Raw genomic sequence first — 22,351 nt, 5'->3', positions numbered from 1 at the left:
TAAACCAGGTGCAATGATACTTCTCTGGCCCATGCCTCTAATTTCAGTTTGGGGGAGGAGAAAACAGGAGGGGGAAATCAAGATCATCCTCAGCTCTACAAGTCTGAGGCCAGCCTGGGCTACAGGAGACCCTGCAAGAGAGGAGAGATCAGAGCATGCCCAAAGGTTGGCGTACAGTGTTGTATCAGACAGTCTCCCACTCTGCCGCTTTAAACCAGTGACTTAGTATTGAAATGGCTAAGGTGACGCCATCTTGTTGTGACTTTGTTTAGTGTCTTTCTAGGTCTCCCCAGCCTTCCACACCTGCCAGTCATACGCACCTTGGCAATTCTTCTGGGACTGTCCATGCCCTGACCATAGTGCAGATGTATTAACCAGAATTAAGTGATACGTGTGCAGGATAAAACATAAGAATAAAGAACTAAGAGGAAGCACAATGGGTGCGCGGTGTCTGGAAAACACTGCTAGCCCTGCAGGACAGGTGCTGCTCTGCCCCCGCAGGCACTGGTTCAGCTGGGCTTTTTGTCTCTGAAGGTGCTATATCCCTGAGCTCCAGCACCAAAGGACTTTTCAGAGGCACGATCCCTCTCTTGGTCACCTTCTAACAAAACGACTTAAATACTTGTAGTTGGCTAATGAGTGTGTTTGCCAAGAACTAACTCATGTGGAACACAGCAGTCTCTCCACAGCCTGTAAACAGGAAATACTCCCACCCATCTCAGAGATGTTTGGACTGAAGAGCTTATCTGAATCCTTAGCGCACTTCCCGGTACACCAGAGAGGTGGTGGAGATTTGGCAATTTTACTCTTCTACCCGCACTCCCCATTTCCCACCAGTTTCTCCAGATGAATAATTGCAAAGCCCAGGAAAGACAGCCGAATCCTAACTGCCAGCACTTGGTAATACCAACGACAAGGAGACACAGAAGTAGACGGGATTGAGGGCACTAATCCGATGACTTGAGCCATGGAGATTACTGTGGCTCATGCACACAACCCAGTATAATCACAGGTTCTTACAGGTGAAAAGGGAAGCGGCCGCGGGAGCTCTGGGTGAGTCAATGTGTGAAGAACAATTCACCAGTCACTGCTGGCTTCCAGATGGAAAGTCACCAGTGAGCAACAGGGAACAATTCCTAGACGATGACGAAAGGACAGGAATTGGTTTCTCTTCCTTGAGAAGAGAATATAGCTTCTGGTGGCACGTTTGTCTCCTTAAGTCCTACTCTGGACTTTCTCCTGGGAGATGGTGTGTGCGCTGTGACATCACCTAGCAGAGGTCTACAACAGCAACAAGACACTAGCTCTTCAGTCCCAGCTACCCAGAACTGCTCCGGACACTCAAAAGTCACGTCAGAGGCCTACTCCAGAACCCAGAGCATACATTCAAACTCAGATCTGGGTGGCACAGGGGGCAAATTCAGTAACACTTTTGGCTTTATTAAATACTCACTAGCTGCCTGACCTCTACGGGTACCCCATAATTTGGGTCACAGTTCAGGTGTCTGAAGCACGGACCTGCTTGGCCTCGGTGCAAGTGATTATCAGGTAACTCTAATCAGAGTGCAATGCCGGAGTAACAGGCGTTGAAAACAGGCCAGGCACTAACAGAGTCGTGGGGAAGCACAGCTCCCTCCCATGCGTCCCTCAAGGACAAACCTCCGTCTACTGTACAATGGGTTCTGCCTCTGCCCCTGCATCAACATCATGACCATTTAAGTTGCATGAAGCAAGGAACTCAGAGCCACCACTGGCTTACAATGTTTCCATGGCTGTCCTTCTTCAGCTAAGGTATCTTAACTTTACCCTTACCACATTTCCACGGCTCTCCTTCTTCAGCTAAGGTACTATCTTTAACTTTACCCTTGAAAGGATTCTGCCACAGCATTCATAACAGCAAGCTGTTTGCTTTGCTAGCTCTAGACCAAACCCAAAACTCTGGCAATAAAGGTGCTGACAGAGGGGCAAGCGGGCACGGGGTGCTTGACTTAGTCAGGTCTCCAGGGGCTCCCCAGGCTAGTCGTACTGTGGTCTAGCAGTAGCCTGATGGTGCCAGGCAAGAAGCCGGACCTCTGAGAGACTGATATAGACTGATACAGACTGTTCAAGCTGAGGCCAGTCACAGTATCAGTGGCCTCTGGACACTGACCATTTGATATTAGATCTTCATCTTTGGGCCTCAGTTTCCTACTTTGTCTTAATGTCTGCACAACTGGGCTGTACCTACCCAGCAGAGGTTGTATGTGGCTTAGAATATCGTATGTCAATGTCTAGCACATAACAGGCAACCTATGGTAACTTTTGCCCCAATCTTGACTCATAAATTGACTAATCTCTATAAAGGAAAATAAGATGGTGTACACTCTACATTATTCAAAGAGTAACTCCCCATAAAACTTCACCAAAAGACAAGATTTGATTGTAAAAAGTATATGAATAATTTCTAGAAACCGACAGCATATAATCTCTGGTCTATAAATAAAATCACATGGTGATTAAGGATGGCTTTAAAAATGAATTGGTCAAGTTTGTGTCTCCTAATGACCCATGTAAGGATAGAGACCACCAAGGGATAAGGCCAAGACAAGTGAGAGAACGTAATGAGAAGCCACATTAGCATGTATTAGGTGTGCAGGAACCACCTACCGCTGCCACCCTGGGCAGTTAACCCTTCATCTTCAAAGATGTCAAAGCTCTCCTGGCGCGTCTTGGAGGTTTCGGACTTTAGCATCTCCAGGGGCATCCGCAAGACGGTGAGATTGTACTGAAGCGAGTGGGACAAATCGTAGCTGTAACTGAGAAGAGGTTCAGACGTAAGAACTTACAGAAGCAGAGCGTTTCACAGTCCTAGCTTCCAAGAGGAATTACACTCTGAGCTAGATAACCTCACACCTGCTGTTTCACTTGGAAGCAATGCTGTTAAATGAGCACTTCAGAGCACGACTGGAAACGAAACAAAACCTCACCGCCTGACTTACGTGTCTGCACTAGAAATACACAGCTACGCTATGTGTCAGGTATTTGCTGACACAGCTATGCTATGTGTCACGTATATTTGCTGACACAGCATGCATCTTTTTTTCTGCGTCAAAGTCTGCTATCGTACCAGGTCAACTTCCTTCTGTCCACAAATGTGGTTCTATAGAAGGTACAGTGAAGTACAGGATTGTCATCACTAACGCAGGGCTCTCTCGACCATGGTTTACACATGAGCAAAAACAACTACCGACAGGGCTAGAGAGGTGGTTCAGCGGGTAACAGCACTGGCTGTTTTTCTAGAAATCTTGAGTTCAATTCCTAGCAACCATGTAGTGGCTCACAACCATCTGTAATGCGATCTGGTGCCCTCTTCTGGCCTGCAGGCATACATGCAGTAGCTTTACATTATATATTTGTGTTTATTTCATAAATAGTTGACTATTAACAACTAAAGAGAAATCTTTAAAAATGCAAAGCAGCTGGTCTGTGCACACCACTGCTGTGCAGGGAGGCTGCTGGCCCGTGCTCCTGCAGACTCAGGTCCGGATTGGTGAATGTCCCAGCTCCAGCGCGACTGGGCTCCTGATTGGTGAATGCCCCAGCTCTAGTCCAACTCGGGTCAACTGGCTCCTGCCCTACTCAGGTCCTAATTGGTGAATGCCCTGTCCAGCCCAACTCAGGTTCTGATCAGTGAATGCTATTTTGTGTTCTACTTTTCCCTCTGTACAGTACAGCAGACAGAATCCTCCTTCTACCACAATACCCGATTCAGCCCAGCCTACCTACCGGTCACAGCTTAACACTTTGTCATAATGGTCTACTATTTGCTTATTTGATTAATTATCAGCTTGGTTTGTCTGCTTGCTAGCTATGTTAAACAGATATCCACAAATATCTCTATACCAAGGAAGATTTATATTTTCTCTACCAAAACCTATCCTTGGGATGTATTTTCACACCTGCTTAACGCTACATCCATTCCACCAAAACTATTAATTCATCAGTATCGCAATACTTTTACCTATTTCTAATTAATTTTTACTTAATTTTGCAAGATCACTAACTGAAACTGAACTATGGCACTGTTACAACTCTACATTAGAACTAATACAATTTTATAATTTAAAATTCCAAAATGAGATTATTTCTTTAAATTATATTAATTTCCCCCTGAAATGAAGGTAATTTTTATAGTGACAATAAATACCTTTAAAGTTATCCACTTAAATTTTCAAGAATCAAGTTTTTTAAAGGAAGAAATTCCTAGAGTTTAATGATTTTATATGAAATAATCTGGCTATTGGTTGCATCCCAATTCTTGCTCTATAATCTAATCTATTACAGTGACGAATAGAAGTACAATCAGGCTCAAACTTACCTAAAGTAAAAGTTGCTAGATAGATCCACATTTTGAAATATCCTTAGGTACCTTTAAAAAAAGTAAAGCACATCATAAACATGAACTATTATTTTTCATGGCTTAGCATGCAGTCAGGGTATCCTTGCATTAGAGGTGTGCTCACTGGGTGGAGGAATCCCAGCTATCCCTGGCACGGGCATGCATCTGTCGACCATCTCTGAGACCCTTGACTTACTCTGCTCCTCTTTATGTAGTGACTGCCCTCAAATGGGCGGGGCACAGACTGGGGGCAGGGCAGGATTAGGACAGTTTGTTTTTTTCAGTGAGTTTTAGAAATTCTCAGAGTATAGAGACAAGGCAGGTACACAAGTTAACAAAACGTTGTGGGTAACCATAACTTTAAGTTGGAAAGTATTTAATGTGAAAACGGACAAGAATACAATAGTGGGTGTGCAAGCACGCAGAGGCCGGGCGGCGGGTGCATGCTGAAGTCAGGTGGTGGGTACACGCAGAAGCCGGGTGGTGGGTACACGCAGAAGCCGGGTGGTGGGTACATGCAGAAGCTAGGTGGTGGGTACATGCAGAAGCCGGGTGGTGGGTACACGCAGAAGCCGGGTGGTGGGTACATGCAGAAGCCGGGTGGTGGGTACATGCAGAAGCCGGGTGGTGGGTACATGCAGAAGCCGGTGGTGGGTACATGCAGAAGCCGGGTGGTGGGTACACGCAGAAGCCGGGTGGTGGGTGCCCCTCTGTAGCGCTTCTCGGCCTTGTTCTGTGAGATGTGGACTCTCACCCACCCTGAACCTGGAGCTAGTTTTTTCAGCTAGAATGGCTGCTGGAGGGTCCCAGTGATGCTCCTGTCTCCTCGGCCTCCAGCTCTTGGGTTCAAGGAGCCAGCAGCCACACCTGGATTTCTACATGGGTGCATCCTCGTGCTTGGGCAGTAAGCACTTCATCCACTGGGCCATCTCCCCAGCGCTAATGCCCCGTGTGAAGCAATGGGTAGCACAGACACCTTAGCTGCTTTGCTGGAGAGGCTATGAACAGTCAGAAAAATCCATATTGTGGGACCTTTTGCAAGAACCTTAAAAAATGTGCAAGCCACCAAAGGAAAACTAGAAGACCTGCAGCTGGGCAGTGGTGGTGCACACCTTTGATCCCAGCACTTAGGAGGTAAGAGGCAGGTGGAACTCTGAGTTCAAGGCCAGCTTGGTCTACAGAGCAAGTTCCAGAACAGCCAGGGCTGTTAGAAACCCTGTCTAGAAAAACAAAAAGAGAAAGAAAAAGTAATAAAGGAAGGAAGGAAAAGGAAAGGAAAAAAGAAGAAAAAGAAAAGAAAACTAGAGGACTTTTGTACATTTCAACATGGCAGGCACAGCCTGTGAATTTCAATTAGATTCTCCAAGACGTGAGTGCGCATGCACACAGGTACAAAACTAACCATAAAGGACTTTATTGGGACATTTTTAGGAAGCATATGAACTACAAACTATGGTAACAAATTAATATTAAATTTAAGGTCTCTTGATACAGATAGTTGTAGGAGATGCTTGAGATCAGAAGTGTTTCATACTTGGGCATTTCTGGAATATACGTGTAAACACAGTGAAGTAACCTTGGGAATGGGACTCAAGTCTAAGCACAGAATTTGGTTGTGTTTCACACACACCCTAAGGTTTTGTACAGTGGCCAGCGTATCTGTTCTCTGACTGTGACGTGTCATCAGAAGTGGCTATGGATTTCCCATCGTGCCACCACATCAGGGTTCAAGACAGATTCAGATTCCAAGTTTGCATATTTCTCAACAAAGCAACTTAGAAAAATGGAGTCTGCTTGTGTATAGAGGAGCGGGGAGGAATGTATCTAAGCAGAGGGAACTAATGGTGAATTTAGAAGAAGGGCAAATTGGTATTTACTGGACTGTTTTTATTGCCTGATTTTCTGTAGATCTAAAATCTCTTATAGGTTTGGTAAAATTATTGGAGACTTGTGAATGTGAGGTAAATTATTATCAAATTAGTAGATTTAAAGTTAGAAAGGTTCAGCTGTCACGTTATAAAAATTAAAAGATATCTTTATGGTTGGTAGTAGTTTAGAATTTAGTTATGCTCTGTCATGTTTAATATAGGGATTTAATAATCTTAAAATGAAATTATCTTACAATTAATACTGTATGATATGTAGACAGTATTCACAATAATTATTATCCCCAATAATGTCTACACGCCACGCAGTCTAAACTGTAAGAAAAGACCTAGTGGGTAGTGGTGGTGCCCAACTTTAATCCCAGCACTCAGGAGGCAGAGGCAAGAGGATCTCTATGAGTTCGAGGCCATCTTGGTCTACAAGAGCTAGTTCCAGGACTGGCTCCAAAGCTACAGAGAAACAGAAAGAAAGAAAGAAAGAAAGAAAGAAAGAAAGGAGGGAGGGAGGGAGGGAGGGAGGGAGGGAGGGAGGGAGGGAGGGAGGGAGGGAGGGAGGGAGAGACCTTTGCAGCCCAGAACAGGAACTGGAATGTTGACCCACCGTTTATGTTTCTATTAAACATTTTTATTTCCTTGTCCTATTGTCAGAAACACAGAGCAAGTTGTCAGCGCCAGTGCATACCTAGCTTCATCGGGGTGAGAAATCCGAACAGAGTCATTGGGGATATAAATCATATTTGTATCTTCAACCTTATAGATCGCATGGCCCCCAATGTCCGCCATTTTCCTCCGCTTAGTTATTAACACAATATAGTAGCCTTCTAAAAACCTGACGAAACCTGTGTGGTAATAAATACAACGTCATATAACGTTAGTAATGTAAATTATTTTAGATACATATTAACCAAAGACTTTACACATTTCTGAATTTAATATTTTCATAACTTTACAGCCATAAACATTTTTGGCACTTATATAACCTAAAATATCATTGGAGAAGCTGGAGATGCAGCTCGGTTCGTAGAGAGCTTGCCCAGCATGCATGCAGCTGTGGGTTCAATCCCAGCACTGCATAAAATCAGGCAATGGGCACACACTTATTGTCTCACCACCTGGGATGGAAGCAGGAGGGGCAGATGTTCCACATCTGCAGCTGCAGTGAGTTGGAGGCCAGGTGCACACCATCTGTACTCTGTGTGCATTCTATATGCCTGAGAGAATACACTTTATACACAAGGCAGGGCCATGTAACCCATACTGGCCTCAAACTCTCTGGCCTCCACAGGCACCAGGTATGCACGTGGTACACAGACATACATGTAGACAAAATACTCATATACATAAGGTAATAAAAACTCACATTTTAAGTTATAGTAAAATATCAGCATTAAAATAATTACGTTAGACTACTAAGTAACTAAATAAAAAGTATTGTACTTAAGATCTATTTGTTCCTGTCTTTTTTCTTAAGTTTAAAATATAATCAGCATCTGAAGTGGAATTTAAAGTACATGGAACTTATGAATAGACACATTTGAACTCACGTGATATTAAACAAGCATTCTCTGGCCCACAAACACCCGTCCTACCAACATGGAACCTCGAAGGACTTGTCAAGTCTCAGGAGGTACATCAAAGGCACCCAGCCGGTGGAAGCCAACTGTGCTGTATTACTTTTCTGGCTAAGGAAGGAAGATTTCAGCTGGCTCACTGTTTTAGGGACACAGACTTTGCTGGGAACAAGAAATGGCACAGAATCACTGGAAGAGGGGACAGGCTGCATTGCACCCACACTAAGAGAGTAGAGAGACAAAGGCTGGCACTAGGTTGGTTCTCCTTTCCCTTCAGTCTGAGACTCCAGCCTACAGCATGGCACCGCCCACCTTCTCAGCTAAGTGTTTCTGGAACACACTCACAGATAGACCCTGAGGTTGTTCTCATGGCAACTCTAAATCCCGCCAGGTCGACAGTCAAGATTACCCATTACACCTGCCTTAGGATCAACATTGGGTCTTTGAAGAAGACTAAGGGCCCAGTCTCCCTGAAAACAAAGCTAACACAGCTTGGAATCCCTTATCTGAAGTTCTGCTGAACTTGCTATCAATGGAAACCGAGTCTCTGAGTCCCAGTGACTTATACTATATATACAGTGAGAATATAATGCTTTACCGCTGGGATTCTGAAAAACCTTTCTCACTGAGTAAGAAAGTGGCCACTGTCTGTGCTGGCTAGCTTTGTGTCAAGCTTGGGTATTCAGGCAAGAAGGAATATTGGTCAAGAAAATCCTTCTCCAGGACTGGCCCATAGGCAAGTCTGTAGGACATTTTCTGGACTGATGGCTCATGTGGAAGATCTGGCTCACTGTGGAAGCTACCCTTGGGCTGGTGGCCCTGGCTGGTATGAGAAAGCAGGCTGTGAAAGCCATGGAGAGCAAGTCGGTAAGCAGCATCCCTCCATGGCCTCTGCATCATCCCTGTCTCTAGGTCTTGAGCTTCTGCTCTGACTCCTGCATGATGACTATATCCAGCTTGGATGGTGGACAACAGACATGAGCTAACTAGGCCATTTCCTCCCTAAGGTGCTTGTGATCATGGTATTATCACGGCAGTAGAAAATCTAAGACATCATCCAAAGAAGGGGTCTATGACAGGCTAGACCGTAGCACGTCTTTGGGGGGAATTCTGTTCATTTTACCCCAAGTTTTACTATATCTGTAACTCTAGATGGGCAGGGGGTAGATATTTATAGTCAAGCTCATTTTTACTTTTCGAACCACGGCAAGCCAGACAGCAGATCCCTCCAAGCACTTCTCGGTTCACTAGTGTCTATAGAAACCCGAACAGTGCTGAGCACAAGAGCAGACACTGTTCAACTGTGGTCCGATTGGTTGATAATGAAGCTTAAAGCAGTCAAAGCCACAGGTGCTGTGGTAAGACTATACCGCCATCGGGTTGCATCAGCTCTCTTTAATCTGTATCAAAACAAACAGAAAAGGGAGGGGAGGAGGCACAATGCTTACCGACAACACCAAATGCTGAGACCGCTCGAAACAACCCGGAGGATCCTTTCTGGCCCTTCTTTGTTCTGTTTCCGAGGTCCAAGCGGCCAAGGAGCTCCCGCACTTCCTGCTGAGTGTACACGTGCTGTGAAGGCAGCACAGGACCTGTCAGGCTGCGCTTGCCCCTCTGCGGAGCTATGCATCTCAGAAAACTGCAGGTTGCCTGCAAGACTCACCAGTGATCCCATGGACTGCATCACCACTGTAATAGGCAGCAGGTTCCGTAACTGGACAGTTAAGACTGGTGCCTGGATCGCACCACAAGGTTTGTAAATTATGTCAGGACTTTAGACTGGGGTCTTGGGATTCAGGGATCAAAAAGATCCACCTATTTTAGTACGTTTGTGGACCCTTTAAAATGAGATGCAAACCCTCAGCTAGATGTGTGTTCATATGAGATGGCCCAAAACTATTCATGTCTCAAAGGTCTCCCCAGTCCAACATCCCCACCCCCAAGTGAAACCAAGAACCACTTCATCATATTAATAAAAGCTTCCAGGCGGGTCCCGGAGCATGGACTCCGAGGAGCAGTGCAGGAAATCAAAAACCCTAATAATAAATTTATCGATAGTTGTGGGAACACAGAATATTTCTGAAAGAGTTTTAATAAAAATGATTCCAAATTATAACTACCAAAGTACCTGACAAAAGAGGAGCCTATATGGGTACAGAAATTTAACCAGGAACTTCAATACAAAGACTAAGTTCCTTCCTTTGGAAAAACTAATAATTAACCCTTCAACACCACTACATTATCTTGTATCTCTGACTAACAGACTCAGGCTTCTGTATTAGCTGAATTAAGCTTCTGCCCTCCCAAGCCTGGATAACAATTGCTTGACATTTCTGAGTGCACAGCAAACCATCCCATGGGATTTCCATGCACATAATAAAAGCTGGCAGCACAGACGCCTCAATGACTCCTTGGCTTCCTCCTGAAGCACAGCACACGTTCTCTCCAGTGATGCGATGTGAAGTTACACTCAATCCTCAAAGGTCAGTTGCTTAAGAAAGTGCACTCATTGCCTTATTGGGAAGTGTGGGCTCTCAGAAACAAATCAATCTGAGAGACAAAGTATAATTCTGCCTCATTTCTCAACATCAGTAATTTCTAGAAGCCAGGCTAGTGAATATGGATGTGTGATTTAACAGGAAAGAAAAGCTCAGCAAAGCTCCTGTGGGCAGCGAGGTCCGCTACTTACCCTATCGTCAATTATGACCAAATCTTTTGGCTCCGTTCTATCAATTTTCAAGACGCGATACTTCGTTTCTGCATGATTGCTCCCGACTAGAAAGTATCTCTATCAAGAAAGAGAATGTCAGTTTTAAGGACATTTTGCCCTACAAACATTTTTGTATCATTACATTTAGAAATTGTATTCATAAAGTCAGGCTTCTTTTTAAAGTGTACTTGGTAAGTACAACTGGAGGACCAAAGAGACAGGTCCCCAAAGGTCAGTTTTGAAATTGAAATATTCTTGTAGCTTCACGATAAGTATCAGTCTGCTGTCTGAAATAGGCTCGGAAACCAGGTCAGATGAATTTAATTCTATCACAGCACTAGAGATTGGCCTGCATGATGCTTAAGCTTTGCCCGGAAGCAGTAGCCTGACAGGCATTAGAGCTCAACATGTAATTAGGAAGTTTAGACAATTATAGCTATTAAAGCATTATACTCTGACAAACAAGTCTTTGAGAATTTTCTATGTAAAGTATGGAAATGACGGTAAGGCACTGGCTCTGAAGGCACTGCCCTGTCTAAGAAGTTGCAATGGCTGCACAGTCCCCAACGCCTTTCACAGAGAAGCTACTGGAAACAATAGTCATCACACACTGGAACACAAACACATCAGTTGTCGGATCACAGGGAAAGATATAAATAATAGCAATGTTGGAAATCGTGATCCTGTTCTTAAATACAAAATCTGTAAACAAAACTGCATGGATTGTCCTAATTATTGGTGGCGGTAAGTACACTTAGTAAAAACAAGCCCAGACTGTCACCTATGCTAGGCACACACTCTACCGAGCTATCTGCCTCGCTAAGTATTCTAAACTGCGTTAAAGAAGATACGCAAAGTTCCATTAGCAACGGCTAAAGCTGTACTTTTCAAACTGAAGAGCTTGAGAAGACACTGCCACATCAGCTGGCACTTTACCATCCCACTGGTCATGCAACTCACAGATGCACAAAGCAACTAAATAATAAATACATGTGTCTACATCACCTGCCAAGCTGGACAGTGTCCACCACAGGATGGCAAAGCAGAGAAGACCAGCGTGGGTTACTGGAGTAGTATAAAACAACAGGGAGTCTAGAATTGAGACTTCAAGAATAGGTAGGATTGTAAGAATCTATAGCCAGAAAGACATATGTACTCACTCAGATGTGGTTAAACATAAAGCAAAGAAAATCAGCCTACAAATCACAATCCCAGAAAACTTAGACAACAATGAGGACACTAAGAGAGACATAGATCTAATCTACATGAGAAGTAGAAAAAGCCAAGATTTCCTGAGTAAATTGGGAGCATGGGGACCTTGGGGGGAAGGTTGAAGGGGGAAGGGGAGAGGCAGGGAGGAGCAGAGAGAAATGTAGAGCTCAATAAAAATCAATTAAGAAATAAAAATAGAAAAGAATATATAGCAGGTCGGAATTCTGTTTCAGTGTTTTCATTTTGAATCTGTAAAATAAAACTCACTAATTGTGTTTACTAAGTATACAGTAATATGTCACATAATAACACCTTGTTAAAGCGGTTCCTCTTGTAGGATGGGGCATAAGATTACATTGTTTAGCAGCAACGTAACTAACTTGCTTGGCTAGGTGTTTTCCATGCTGCTTGTAATGAGAAACTCATCTAAGAACACATTTCTCAGAACTTGTCCCTGTTGCTAGGCAACAGTGGCTGTTTATGAAGGTTTGATCTACCCACAGGTTATGAAGAAGAAACCTACATGCTGACAGATGACAGGTTAGAGGAACACTAGCTGAAATGCTTAGCCCCCTCTGCTAGGGTCTACTCAACACTGTCGAAGGCAAGCAGGTGGAAATAAAGCATTTATAATAACAATTAAACAAAGCTGGAGCATGGGTAACAGAACTCACGGCATGGAGGGAACTGACCAGAGACGGAAAGAGAAGAGGAGGAACCAGAATCTCAGTTAAACCTCCCTTGAGGCCCATCCCACTGTCGAGGGGCCCAGATGACCAGCCTGATAAAACAAGCCAACAAAATCAATTTGGAAGGTTTGCAAGCAATTTACACTTGTCACCAGAGAAAAGAACCAACTTCCTGAGCACTTGAAGATATGCAGTGCCCAGGGGAAGAACTGGAAGCTACTTCCCACTAGTCTCTGGCTTCACTTCAGGTGCAATCTAGCCCCACAGGTACTGGAGTTAGGAATGAGAATGATTCACCTAGCACAGATCCCCTTTGCATTGCTGGACAATTTTCTATCGTCTACACTAGCGATTCTTCTCTGCTCAAATACACAGAAATGTGGGTTGTCTCATTCAGACCCGCAGGAAATCCCTAGAGTTGTTATAGATCCCAAGAATCTAAATATTAGTTGCAATAAGATTGTTTAGACAGTTCCTGATAAAAAGGCCATGTTAGTGGGCATGGGCAAATGTGTTAGCGGCCTTTGGAGAGCACATAGGACGTTAGCTCTTTACCTCCCCTCTCCAAATGCTCCAGGAGTCAGAACCAATCCATTGTGTGAGAAACGTGAGTGGGGGCAGGGAGCTCTACAACTACCCACAGGCTCCACTTCTGAAAATCTCTAATTCTTAACAGGGGTTGTGCAGAGAACAGTGCCCTCCTGTGGCGCCAGTTAGGAGGTGTTGCCCAGGCGGGTAGGACAGAGAATCTGCACTGCCCTCTGGTGGTCTGCTAAAATCCACTTAGGCACCACTTTGGTCTTCTAATAAAAAAGAGGTAGCTCTTGCAGAAAGACCTGTTTCCATTCAGTCTTATTTTCTCCTTGTTGATACAGCAATGCTACGACCATCCAGACTCACACTGTGTCATATTCAATAGCAGTATTCAAGATGGATCTCCTCATTTAGGAGATTAAATTCTTTTTCATTGCTTTTCTCCCTATTTTTTTTTCTTTTTTCAAACCTATAGTAAAATAACAGTGCAATTAACATCCATAACCTTCCACCTGGATTCACCAATTGCTAGTATTTTTTGAATGTCCTGTTTAGCTTTTTGTCTAGTTGACACAAGCCAGAGTCATTTAGGAAGAGGGAGCTTCAACTTAGAAAATGCCTCTACCGCACGCACAGGCCTATGGAGCATTTTTCTGAATGACTGATGTGGGAGGACCCAGACCCAGCCCTTTATGGGCTGGGCCACTCCTGGACTGGTGGCCCTGGGTTGTATAAGAAAGCAGAACTAACTCCCAAAGTCTTGAGTGAGATTCAGGTACAAGAAACATTTAGAACTTCAAATACACATGACCATAGACGTGTGCTGCCAGACATCCTATGCTGAGGCAGTTATGCCATGCAAGAGGGAAACATCAAGTGATATTAAAGGCAAATACACTAGACTAATGGCAGATTGCTCGGAGGACCTCCATGCCAGGAGGCTGTGGAATGATGTACTTAGGGTCCTGAAAGATGATAACTGCCAACCAAGATTACTGCACCTAGCAAGGTTCTCCTTCACAGCAGGAGAAGTAAAGACCTTCTGTGGTAAGGATAAATGAAGGGAACTCACGGCCAGTAGACCAGAATTACAAAAGATGCTGAAGAGTATTCTATATCCAGAGGAAAAAGAACCTGGCAACCCCCAACATTGAGAATGGGAATAAATCCCGTTAGACAGAGACGCAACAAGGAGGAGTAGGAAATAAATACTACTAATACAGTAAGCCATTTACCTTGTAAATACAATTGAGAGAAAATACGCAAAAACAATGCTGCTTGAGGAAAATCCGAATGAGATGTCAACATAAATGCCAGGTGTTGGGATGGCACTTAATTTTATTAAAAATAAACGTTATCTGACAAAAAAAAAGGAGATTTAGGCCCCAGAGTAACGGTGGTGACTTTTGATACTGAGAATAAGTTTCTGCACCTTGAGAAAGGATCCCAAAACTCATGTGAGGGCGCGGAAAGACCTGAGGTAGACAAGGAAACCTAAGCAAAACCATGTTGTGCCAAATACAAAACAAAGACGAACACTTCAGGCCGATTTTCTGGATAAAGCTTCAAAGGTAGAGGGCAGAAGAACTGGCACCTGGGATCACACATGGGTAGGGTACCAAGGACAGACGAGAAAATCCTCTGGTCCTCCAAAGTGTCTCAAAACCACAGCATGCTCTGTGAGAGAAAAAGCCAGGCATTGGGTGGAAGCAGGAAAGCCAAAATAATGCAGTCACCTCAATCAGAAAAGCATGCCCACGAAGAGAAAAAATATATACAACTGAGCCTCCAAGGGGAATGGAAGATTGGGGTTCTTGGTGACCCAGAGTATTAGAAGATAAAAGAAAACATCACTCTTGTCCCTAAAACAGCTACAAAAGAGAGTCAGGACACGTTTCTGAAGGAAGAAAAAAAAAGTAAGATTCAAACCAAAGATCAAGAGTAAAATGACAGACCTTGCCAGCCTTACCAGGCAGCGGTTCCCAGCTGGGTTAGACCAATGGTGACTTCCCACTCCACCCCCAGCAGCCTGCATAGCACCTTTCCGGTCAGTACCAACTTGGATTTTTCCATGTCCTGTACCACTGTTTTGATGTCTTCAGGAACAGAGTCTAAATCATCAAGATCTGGTGGGGAAATGGCAATAGTGTGCGCTGTTTGGAGTTCACAAGACATCTCTCACCAACATCTCTGGGGTGCATCCCAAACCTGTTGCTGGGCTTTTTATTTGAGAGAAGCTTGGGGGATATGGAGGTAGGGGTGGATTGGGAAGGAGCTGGGAGAATATGAAGGTAGGGGTGAATCTAGGGGAGTTGGGAGGTGAAGGTAGGGGTAGATTTGGGAGGAGCTGAGGGGACATGGAGGTAGGGGGGATTCTGGGACAACCTGGGAGGGTGAAGGTAGGGGTGGATCTAGGAAGAGCTGGGTGGGGGACATGGAGATAGGAGTGGACGTGGGAGGAGCTGGACAGAGAGTTCAAGTTTAAGCTTAAATAAAGGCTCTTTGCTGCTACATATGAGTTAGACCTAAGCTGCTGACACCCCGTCATCACCTGTTCCCTGCCCCACTGCTGTGCCCTGGTCCCTACATATGCGGATATGCAAGTGCAAGCCATACCAATCAAAACAGAGATCCCCTGCTGGGTCAAAGGCCATGCTAACTACCAGAAGTCCAGCTGCCAACTTTGACACAGTCTCTCTGCTGGCTTCCAGAATACAGACCACAGAGACCAGAAAACCAAAAAGAAAACAGAAACAGAGAAACAAAACACCCACCCACCCACCCACCCCCCAAAAAACTCAGAAATCAACTCCTAGACTTATATTCACCCCAAGCCAAGATGGCAGTGTAAGAACACAATCAACGTCAGTCAGGACAAGACGGCACCACTAGAGCCCACTTATCCTACTATAGCAACTCTAGAAAATTCCAACACAGTTGAAACACACACACAAATGACCTTAAAACCAACTTTATTAAGATGATAGAGGTCTTTAAAGGGGGAAAGAATAAATCCCTTAAAGAAAGTCAAAGGTGAAAAAAACAGGTGAAGGAAATGAACAAAAGTGTTCTAGACCTGAAAATAGAAATAGAAGCAATAAAGAAAACACAAACGGAATCCTGGAGATGGAAAACCGAGGTGAGCGATCAGGAACTACAGAAACAAGCAAGCATCAGCAACAGAATGTAAGAGATGGAATAGAAAATCTTGGGCATAGAAGATATGATAGAAGAAATTGATATATCGGCCAAAGAAATGTTAAATCTAAAAATTCCTTACATAAAACATACAAGAAATGTGGAACACTGTGAAAAGATCAAATCTAAAAATAATAGATGTTATAGTTGTGTTGTTTGGTGTTCTTGTGGGACTCTTAAAAGTGGGAACAGGGGTTGACTCTGACTCTTTACCTGCTTTGGGGATCCTTTTCTTCCCGCTGGGTACCTCATCTGCCTTAACATGAGGGAAGTTCCTAGTCTTACTGCAACTTAACGTGCCATGTTTGATGGATATCTCTAGGAGGCACGCCTGCCCTTTCCTGAAGGGAAATGGAAGAGAGGATGGAGGGAGGAGGAAGGAAGGGACTGAGAGGAGAGAAGGGAGGGAAAACTGTAGGTGGTATTACTATATAAGAGAGAAATTAGATAGATAGATAGATAGATAGATAGATAGATAGATAGATAGATAGATAGGTCAGCCATAATCTGGTGGTCCTCAATTTCAGTTTTAACCCAAGAAAGAAACTATGGGCATTTTTAGACATATAGAGGTAAACAATAAATGAGTAAAAGTTTTCTACTTTTTGAAAATTTTCTATCAAAATAAGAGCATAAATCAAGAAACAGGTAATCATGTGATCCAAGAAGCAAGGACGTGGTCAAGGAGAGGAAATAACAAGGCCATGAAGGATGAAGGAAGAAGCCACAGGACAGCTGTAGGCTGGCCTGGGGAACAGCCAGTGCAGAACTGAGCCGTGGCGTCAAGATGAAGTCTACACAATCCTTAGGGACACACAGGTGCTTAAAGATTAACATATCTGGGCAAAATCTGGGGCTAAACTCATCACAGTTATGGTAACAGCTACTGCTTTAGGGGGAAGGAAAGGTCAGCTAGAGCCTTTGCAGAGGCTTTGGCAGTGATGGCCCACAGTTCCTGTAGTAGAAGAGAAAAGATAAAATCCCAGAAGCATAAGGGAACTCAAAAGAGCAGCAACTGGGGCTGCAGAGATGGCTCAAAGGTTAGGAGCACTGGCTGCTCTTCCAGAGGACCTGTGTTCAGATCCCAACACAACCACCTGTAACTCTAGCTCCAGGGTCCGGCACCCTCTCCTGACTTCCACAGGCACGCGCACGCGTGTGCGCGCACACACACACACACATACACACACACACACACACACACACACGGCTTCCACAGGCAAACACATACACACACACATGGCTTCCACAGGCACACACACGCACGCTTCCACAGGCACACACACACACACGGCTTCCACAGGCACACACACACACACACACACACGCATGCACGCACGTGCAGGTGTAAATAAATAATCTCTTTTTAGAAACACAGTAAATGGAGCAGACCATCTCCACACATCAGACAGGTGTCAGCCTGGACACAGTGATCATGAATGAAGCACACAGAACCCACACGGCTGGCTTGGGCAGCCTGCCTCTCCAGCTCTGCTGTGTGCAGCACAAACACCTTGCTGAGGGATGTGGAACTGACATGAGGGGAGGGAAGGTAGATAACAAGATAGTGGGAAAAAAAAAGAGCTGTACTGGAGAGAGCAGAGTGGCTTCTGAAAATCAAGTGTCGTTGCTCAAGAGGAGCTTAACATGTGTTGGTGACTGACGATGTCGTGGTAGAAAGACAAGCGTGTTTCTAAAATATATATAGGAAACCCAGAAGGGATTCAATAGGCAATCCATTTAACAGGAAACTACAAAGTTACTAACATTATCCTCTCCTTTTATAATGACGGCTCATTATAAATCATTCACTTTTCATCCAGGGGAGAAAATCAGTCTTCTGGAAAAGGAAGAGATTTCAGGTTGGGTGACAGCTTCAATTAATGTTCAACTTGACTTAAACTTTCGGATGACATGTATTATTTTTAAAGAGCATCTTGAAGTTTCTTCTCGCGGATGCACAGTGTTGCAGGCCTGCTGTCTCCACACTGAATCCAGGAGCCCAGCAATGGGTTCATGCAGCCCGGAAGCAGGGAGCAAGCCTTCCAGTCCACAGGCATGGCCACGTCCGCCTGTGGTAGAGCCAGGCTTACCCAGCCTGAGAAGGGCTGGGAGGCTTCATGCTCACTGCAGACCTAAGCGTGAAGTTCTGCCGCCCCAAACCACACCTGAACGGCTGTAACTCTGCTCCTCTCTTCCTCAGTCAACCTTACCGGACTTGTCTCTCACTCACCTGGGAACATCATGCAGCAAGCAAACTGGTTTCACTCAGGATAACTTCAAGTGGCTAAATCTCCTGGAGCAACTCTGGCTCTCTCTGAACTGTGTAGTGTTAGGACTGGATAGGACCTGAACCATGGAGCAGTTAAAGATGAAACACAAGTCCCCGAAGCAAACGGCAGAAGGAGGGTGCTGGTACCAGAGGAGCGGATAAGTTTGCTAGAAACTGGTCTTTCAAACACTAGAACCTTCTGAGACTCATCTACCACCCCTTTCCTTTCCTCTCCAAATAGCCCTCGAGACAGAACGCTAGGCCCCGGAAACAGTGACAAACTGAACCACAGCTCAGGAGCAAACATACTCCGTCACCTTCCTAAGTGAAGGCCAGGGATGAGAGGCAGCCATCTTGTGTACTGTTTTTCTCAACGTAGCTCCTAAATCTTTCATCACCAAATAATATGCTCAACCAACCAAAGCAAAGCGTGCCGGCTTCCTTCAAATACCTGTTAACTAAAACCTTGTCTATCTTTCTAACAGAGCTGGGAAAATGGTTAGAATCTCACTCGAAGTGATAATGGACGGACGTACAGCTCAACTGCAAAGGAGGAGGAGGAAGAAGGAAGAAGAGGAGGAGGAGCGGGGAGGGGGAACAGAAGAATCCATTCCCATCCTATCAGTTTGGTTCCGTCGTACTTATTGTCAGAGCTGGCATCACAGGCCAAGAGAAGTAAGGTGTAAACCCAGAGAAAGGAGTTTTTAGGTACAGAAAACATATGTGCCATAAATGCCCCAGTGGCAGGCAGTCATTAAAGGATGTCTTAGTCTCGCTTCCTGTTGCTGTAATTAAAATCCCCTGAAAAAAGCAGCTTGGGGGAGGAGCAAGGATTAATTTTAGCTCACAGGGGGACACAGTCCATTAGGATAGGGAAGGCGTGGGGGCGGGAACATGAGGCCGGTCCATTACATCTGTCAACAGCTTTCAAAAGCACAGAGGAATAAACCGAGGCACACTTGTCCCTGCTCAGTTTCATCTTCACGCACACTCCAGCACCACACCCACTGGCTAGAGCCACCTCGGAGGGCGGGTCTCATACTCCAGCACCACACCCATTGGCCGGAGCCACCTCGGAGGGCGGGTCTCATACTCCAGCACCACACCCACTGGCTAGAGCCACCTCGGAGGGCGGGTCTTTGCATTTCAATTAGCGTAACCAAAGCAATAGCCCCCCCAACCCCCCCCCCCAGAAGCTCACAGACCAACCTGAGCTAGACAGTTCATCAGTGGTACTCTTCCCAGGTGACACTTTGTGTCAAGTTGATAAACTAACCAGACAGACAAAAAAAAAAAAAAAAGGACCAAACATTGAAGTCAGGAATGACAGGAATGAAAAGGCAAACTTTCCCAAACACTGAAAGGATAACATGGCAGTATTTGTAACGTGGTGCCAAGAAATTCGACAACTGGGATGAAAGGGACAAATTTCTTGGAAAAACACAATTCATCAAAACTCAAGATCCATCTTAAAAAAAAAAAAAAACCTATGTAGTCCCCTATTATCAAAACTCACCCACAAGCAACTCAAACACAACGCTTCACTAATGAATTCCAAGAGCCACCAAAAGGGGAAATGTCAGTCACATGTAATCATTTCAGAAAGGAGAGGGGACATTTCAATCTAGTTCTCGAGGCCACATAAGCCCTGATATAGCTGGCGATGGCTCAGTAGGTAGGCCTGCAGCTCATTTGGACTTACAGCAAGTTGTGCTGTATTGTCGGCGAAACGCAAGTTATTGATTCGCACTCCACCTGTCTGCATCCTATCTCCACATCCTCCAGGGCTGTTGCTATTGATAAGTCTGTCATATAAAGCCGGTATCATGTTGCCCTGGCTAGCTTTATGTCAACTTGACACAAGCCAGAGTCATCTGAAAGGAGAGACTTGCAATTGAGAAAATGCATCCAGAAAAGCTTTAGGACACTGTGGGTGGTGCTATCCTGGGCTGGTGGTCCTGGGTTCTATAAGAAAGCAGGTTGAGCAAGCCAGGAGAAGCAAACCAGTAAGCCGCACACAGTCCCTCTCAATGGCTTCTGTCTCAGTGGCTTCTGTCTCAGCTCCTGCCTCCACCCACCCTGTTTGAGTTCTTACTCTGACTTCCTTCATTGAACAGTGATGTGGAAGTCACTTATGCCAAACAAACGCTTTCCTCCCCGAGTCAGTTTAGTCACAGTGTTTCATCACAGCTACAGAAAACCTAACTAGGGCATCGTCATATATAAAAGGATTTAATAGAAAATAGACCATAACATGAAAGCTAAAACTACGACTCTTCACTGAGATAAATATCATCATGACCTTGGAACAAGCAAAGGCTGTCTATGAAAAGCAATAAACACATACACAAAAACTTAGTAAGGTCAGAAACTGCAGCCCATGTTTATAATCCCAGCACTGGGGAGGCTAAGGAAGAATGGTCATGACTTTGATAGTATCCTATACTACACAATGAGACCGTGTCTCACAGGAAGGAGGGAGGGAGGGAGGGAGGGAGGGAGGGAGGGAGGAAGGAAGGAAGGAAGGAAGGAAGGAAGGAAGGAAGGAAGGAAGGAAGGACTGGAAAACTGGCCTGTGGGTAAAGATTCCTAGCACCCACTGAAAGCCCACACAGGACCACATCTATAACCCCGGAGCTAGGGGGCAGTGCACACACAGGTGGAGCCTGGAAGAGGGGCACTTGCTGCCAGCCAGTCTAGCAAAACAGGAAGCTCTAGGTCCAATGAAAGTCCATTTAGTGTCAGCCTCTGGCCTCCACACTCCTCCACACGGACACACACAAACACACACACTCTTTTTTTTTTTTTTTTTTTTTTTTTTGGTTTTTTGAGACAGGGTTTCTCTGTAGCTTTGGTTCCTGTCCTGGAACTAGCTCTTGTAGACCAGGCTGGCCTTGAACTCCCAGAGATCCGCCTGCCTCTGCCTCCCGAGTGCTGGGATTAAAGGCGTGCACCACCACTGCCTGGCTTTGTTTGTTTGTTTTTTGGTAAACACACACACTCTTAAAATTTCTGCTCACCAAATGATCATTTAAAGTGATTTATTGGATATTCTAGAAAAAAGCTTTCATAAAACATATGACAATGGACTTGATTGTAGAATACATAAAGAATGCCGACAAATCAGAAACGCAAAATCAGCTCAGTTCTGTTTCGATCCTTCCGAAAGGAAGAGCTATGAGCACACGAGAGCGTGTCCAGTGCCAGCGTCATTAAGGAACAGACGCAATCAAATGAAAGCGCTGAGCTAGGACATGGGACAAGGGCACTCTACAAACACTGCTGGCAGGAGTGTACACAAGTACACCTACTTCACAAGCCTGAGAATTCCCCAAGGAGCCAGGACATGTGACCTCTTCAGTGAGTGATATCATTCACACATGTTTACACACAGAGAAATGAGAATGCATGCACAAATACACTTTTTCTAGCATAGTCACAGATAGATTCTTCATAGTCCAAATAAACAGGAAAAAATTGATAAGCAAACTGTGAATGCAGGCAATGATAAAAGGTTCAAACTCGGGTCTGGAGAGATGGCTCAGAGGTTAAGAGTACTGACTACTCTTCCAGAGGTCTTGAGTTCAATTCCCAGCAACCACATGGTGGTTCACAACCTTCTGTAATGAGATCTGGTGCCCTCTTTTGGCCTGCAGGCAGACTTGCCGGCAGAACACTGTGTACAAAATAAATAAATCTTTACCAAAAAAAAAAAAAAAGGTGCAAACTCCTGATATAACAAAAGTATGGATAAACTGCAAAAACATGCTGAACAAAATACACTGGACCTAGCAGAATGTGTAGTACAATCCCATCATATGAACTGCTTTGTTTATTACAAGCAAGGTCTTACTATACTATCCAGGCTGGCCGAGAACTTGAGATTCTCTTGACTCTGTCT

General features: G+C 44.7%; 1 protein-coding gene across 1 annotated transcript in view; it reads right to left on the bottom strand.

The window, feature by feature from the left end:
* Fig4 (FIG4 phosphoinositide 5-phosphatase) overlaps positions 1–22,351 on the bottom strand; it is a 106,463-nt gene that overhangs the window by 80,112 nt on the left and 4,000 nt on the right. The window contains 5 exon segments of the mRNA XM_050120509.1: positions 2,647–2,795; positions 4,358–4,408; positions 6,947–7,103; positions 9,284–9,407; positions 10,525–10,623. Coding sequence (XP_049976466.1) covers positions 2,647–2,795; positions 4,358–4,408; positions 6,947–7,103; positions 9,284–9,407; positions 10,525–10,623 — 580 coding nt within the window.

This window comes from Alexandromys fortis, unplaced genomic scaffold, assembly GCF_014885135.2.
Source record: "Alexandromys fortis isolate MF-2015 unplaced genomic scaffold, M_Fortis_MF-2015_v1.1 scaffold_175, whole genome shotgun sequence".
Classification (NCBI taxonomy): Eukaryota; Metazoa; Chordata; class Mammalia; order Rodentia; family Cricetidae; genus Alexandromys; species Alexandromys fortis.
This window is presented reverse-complemented; position numbering and strand designations above follow the sequence as displayed.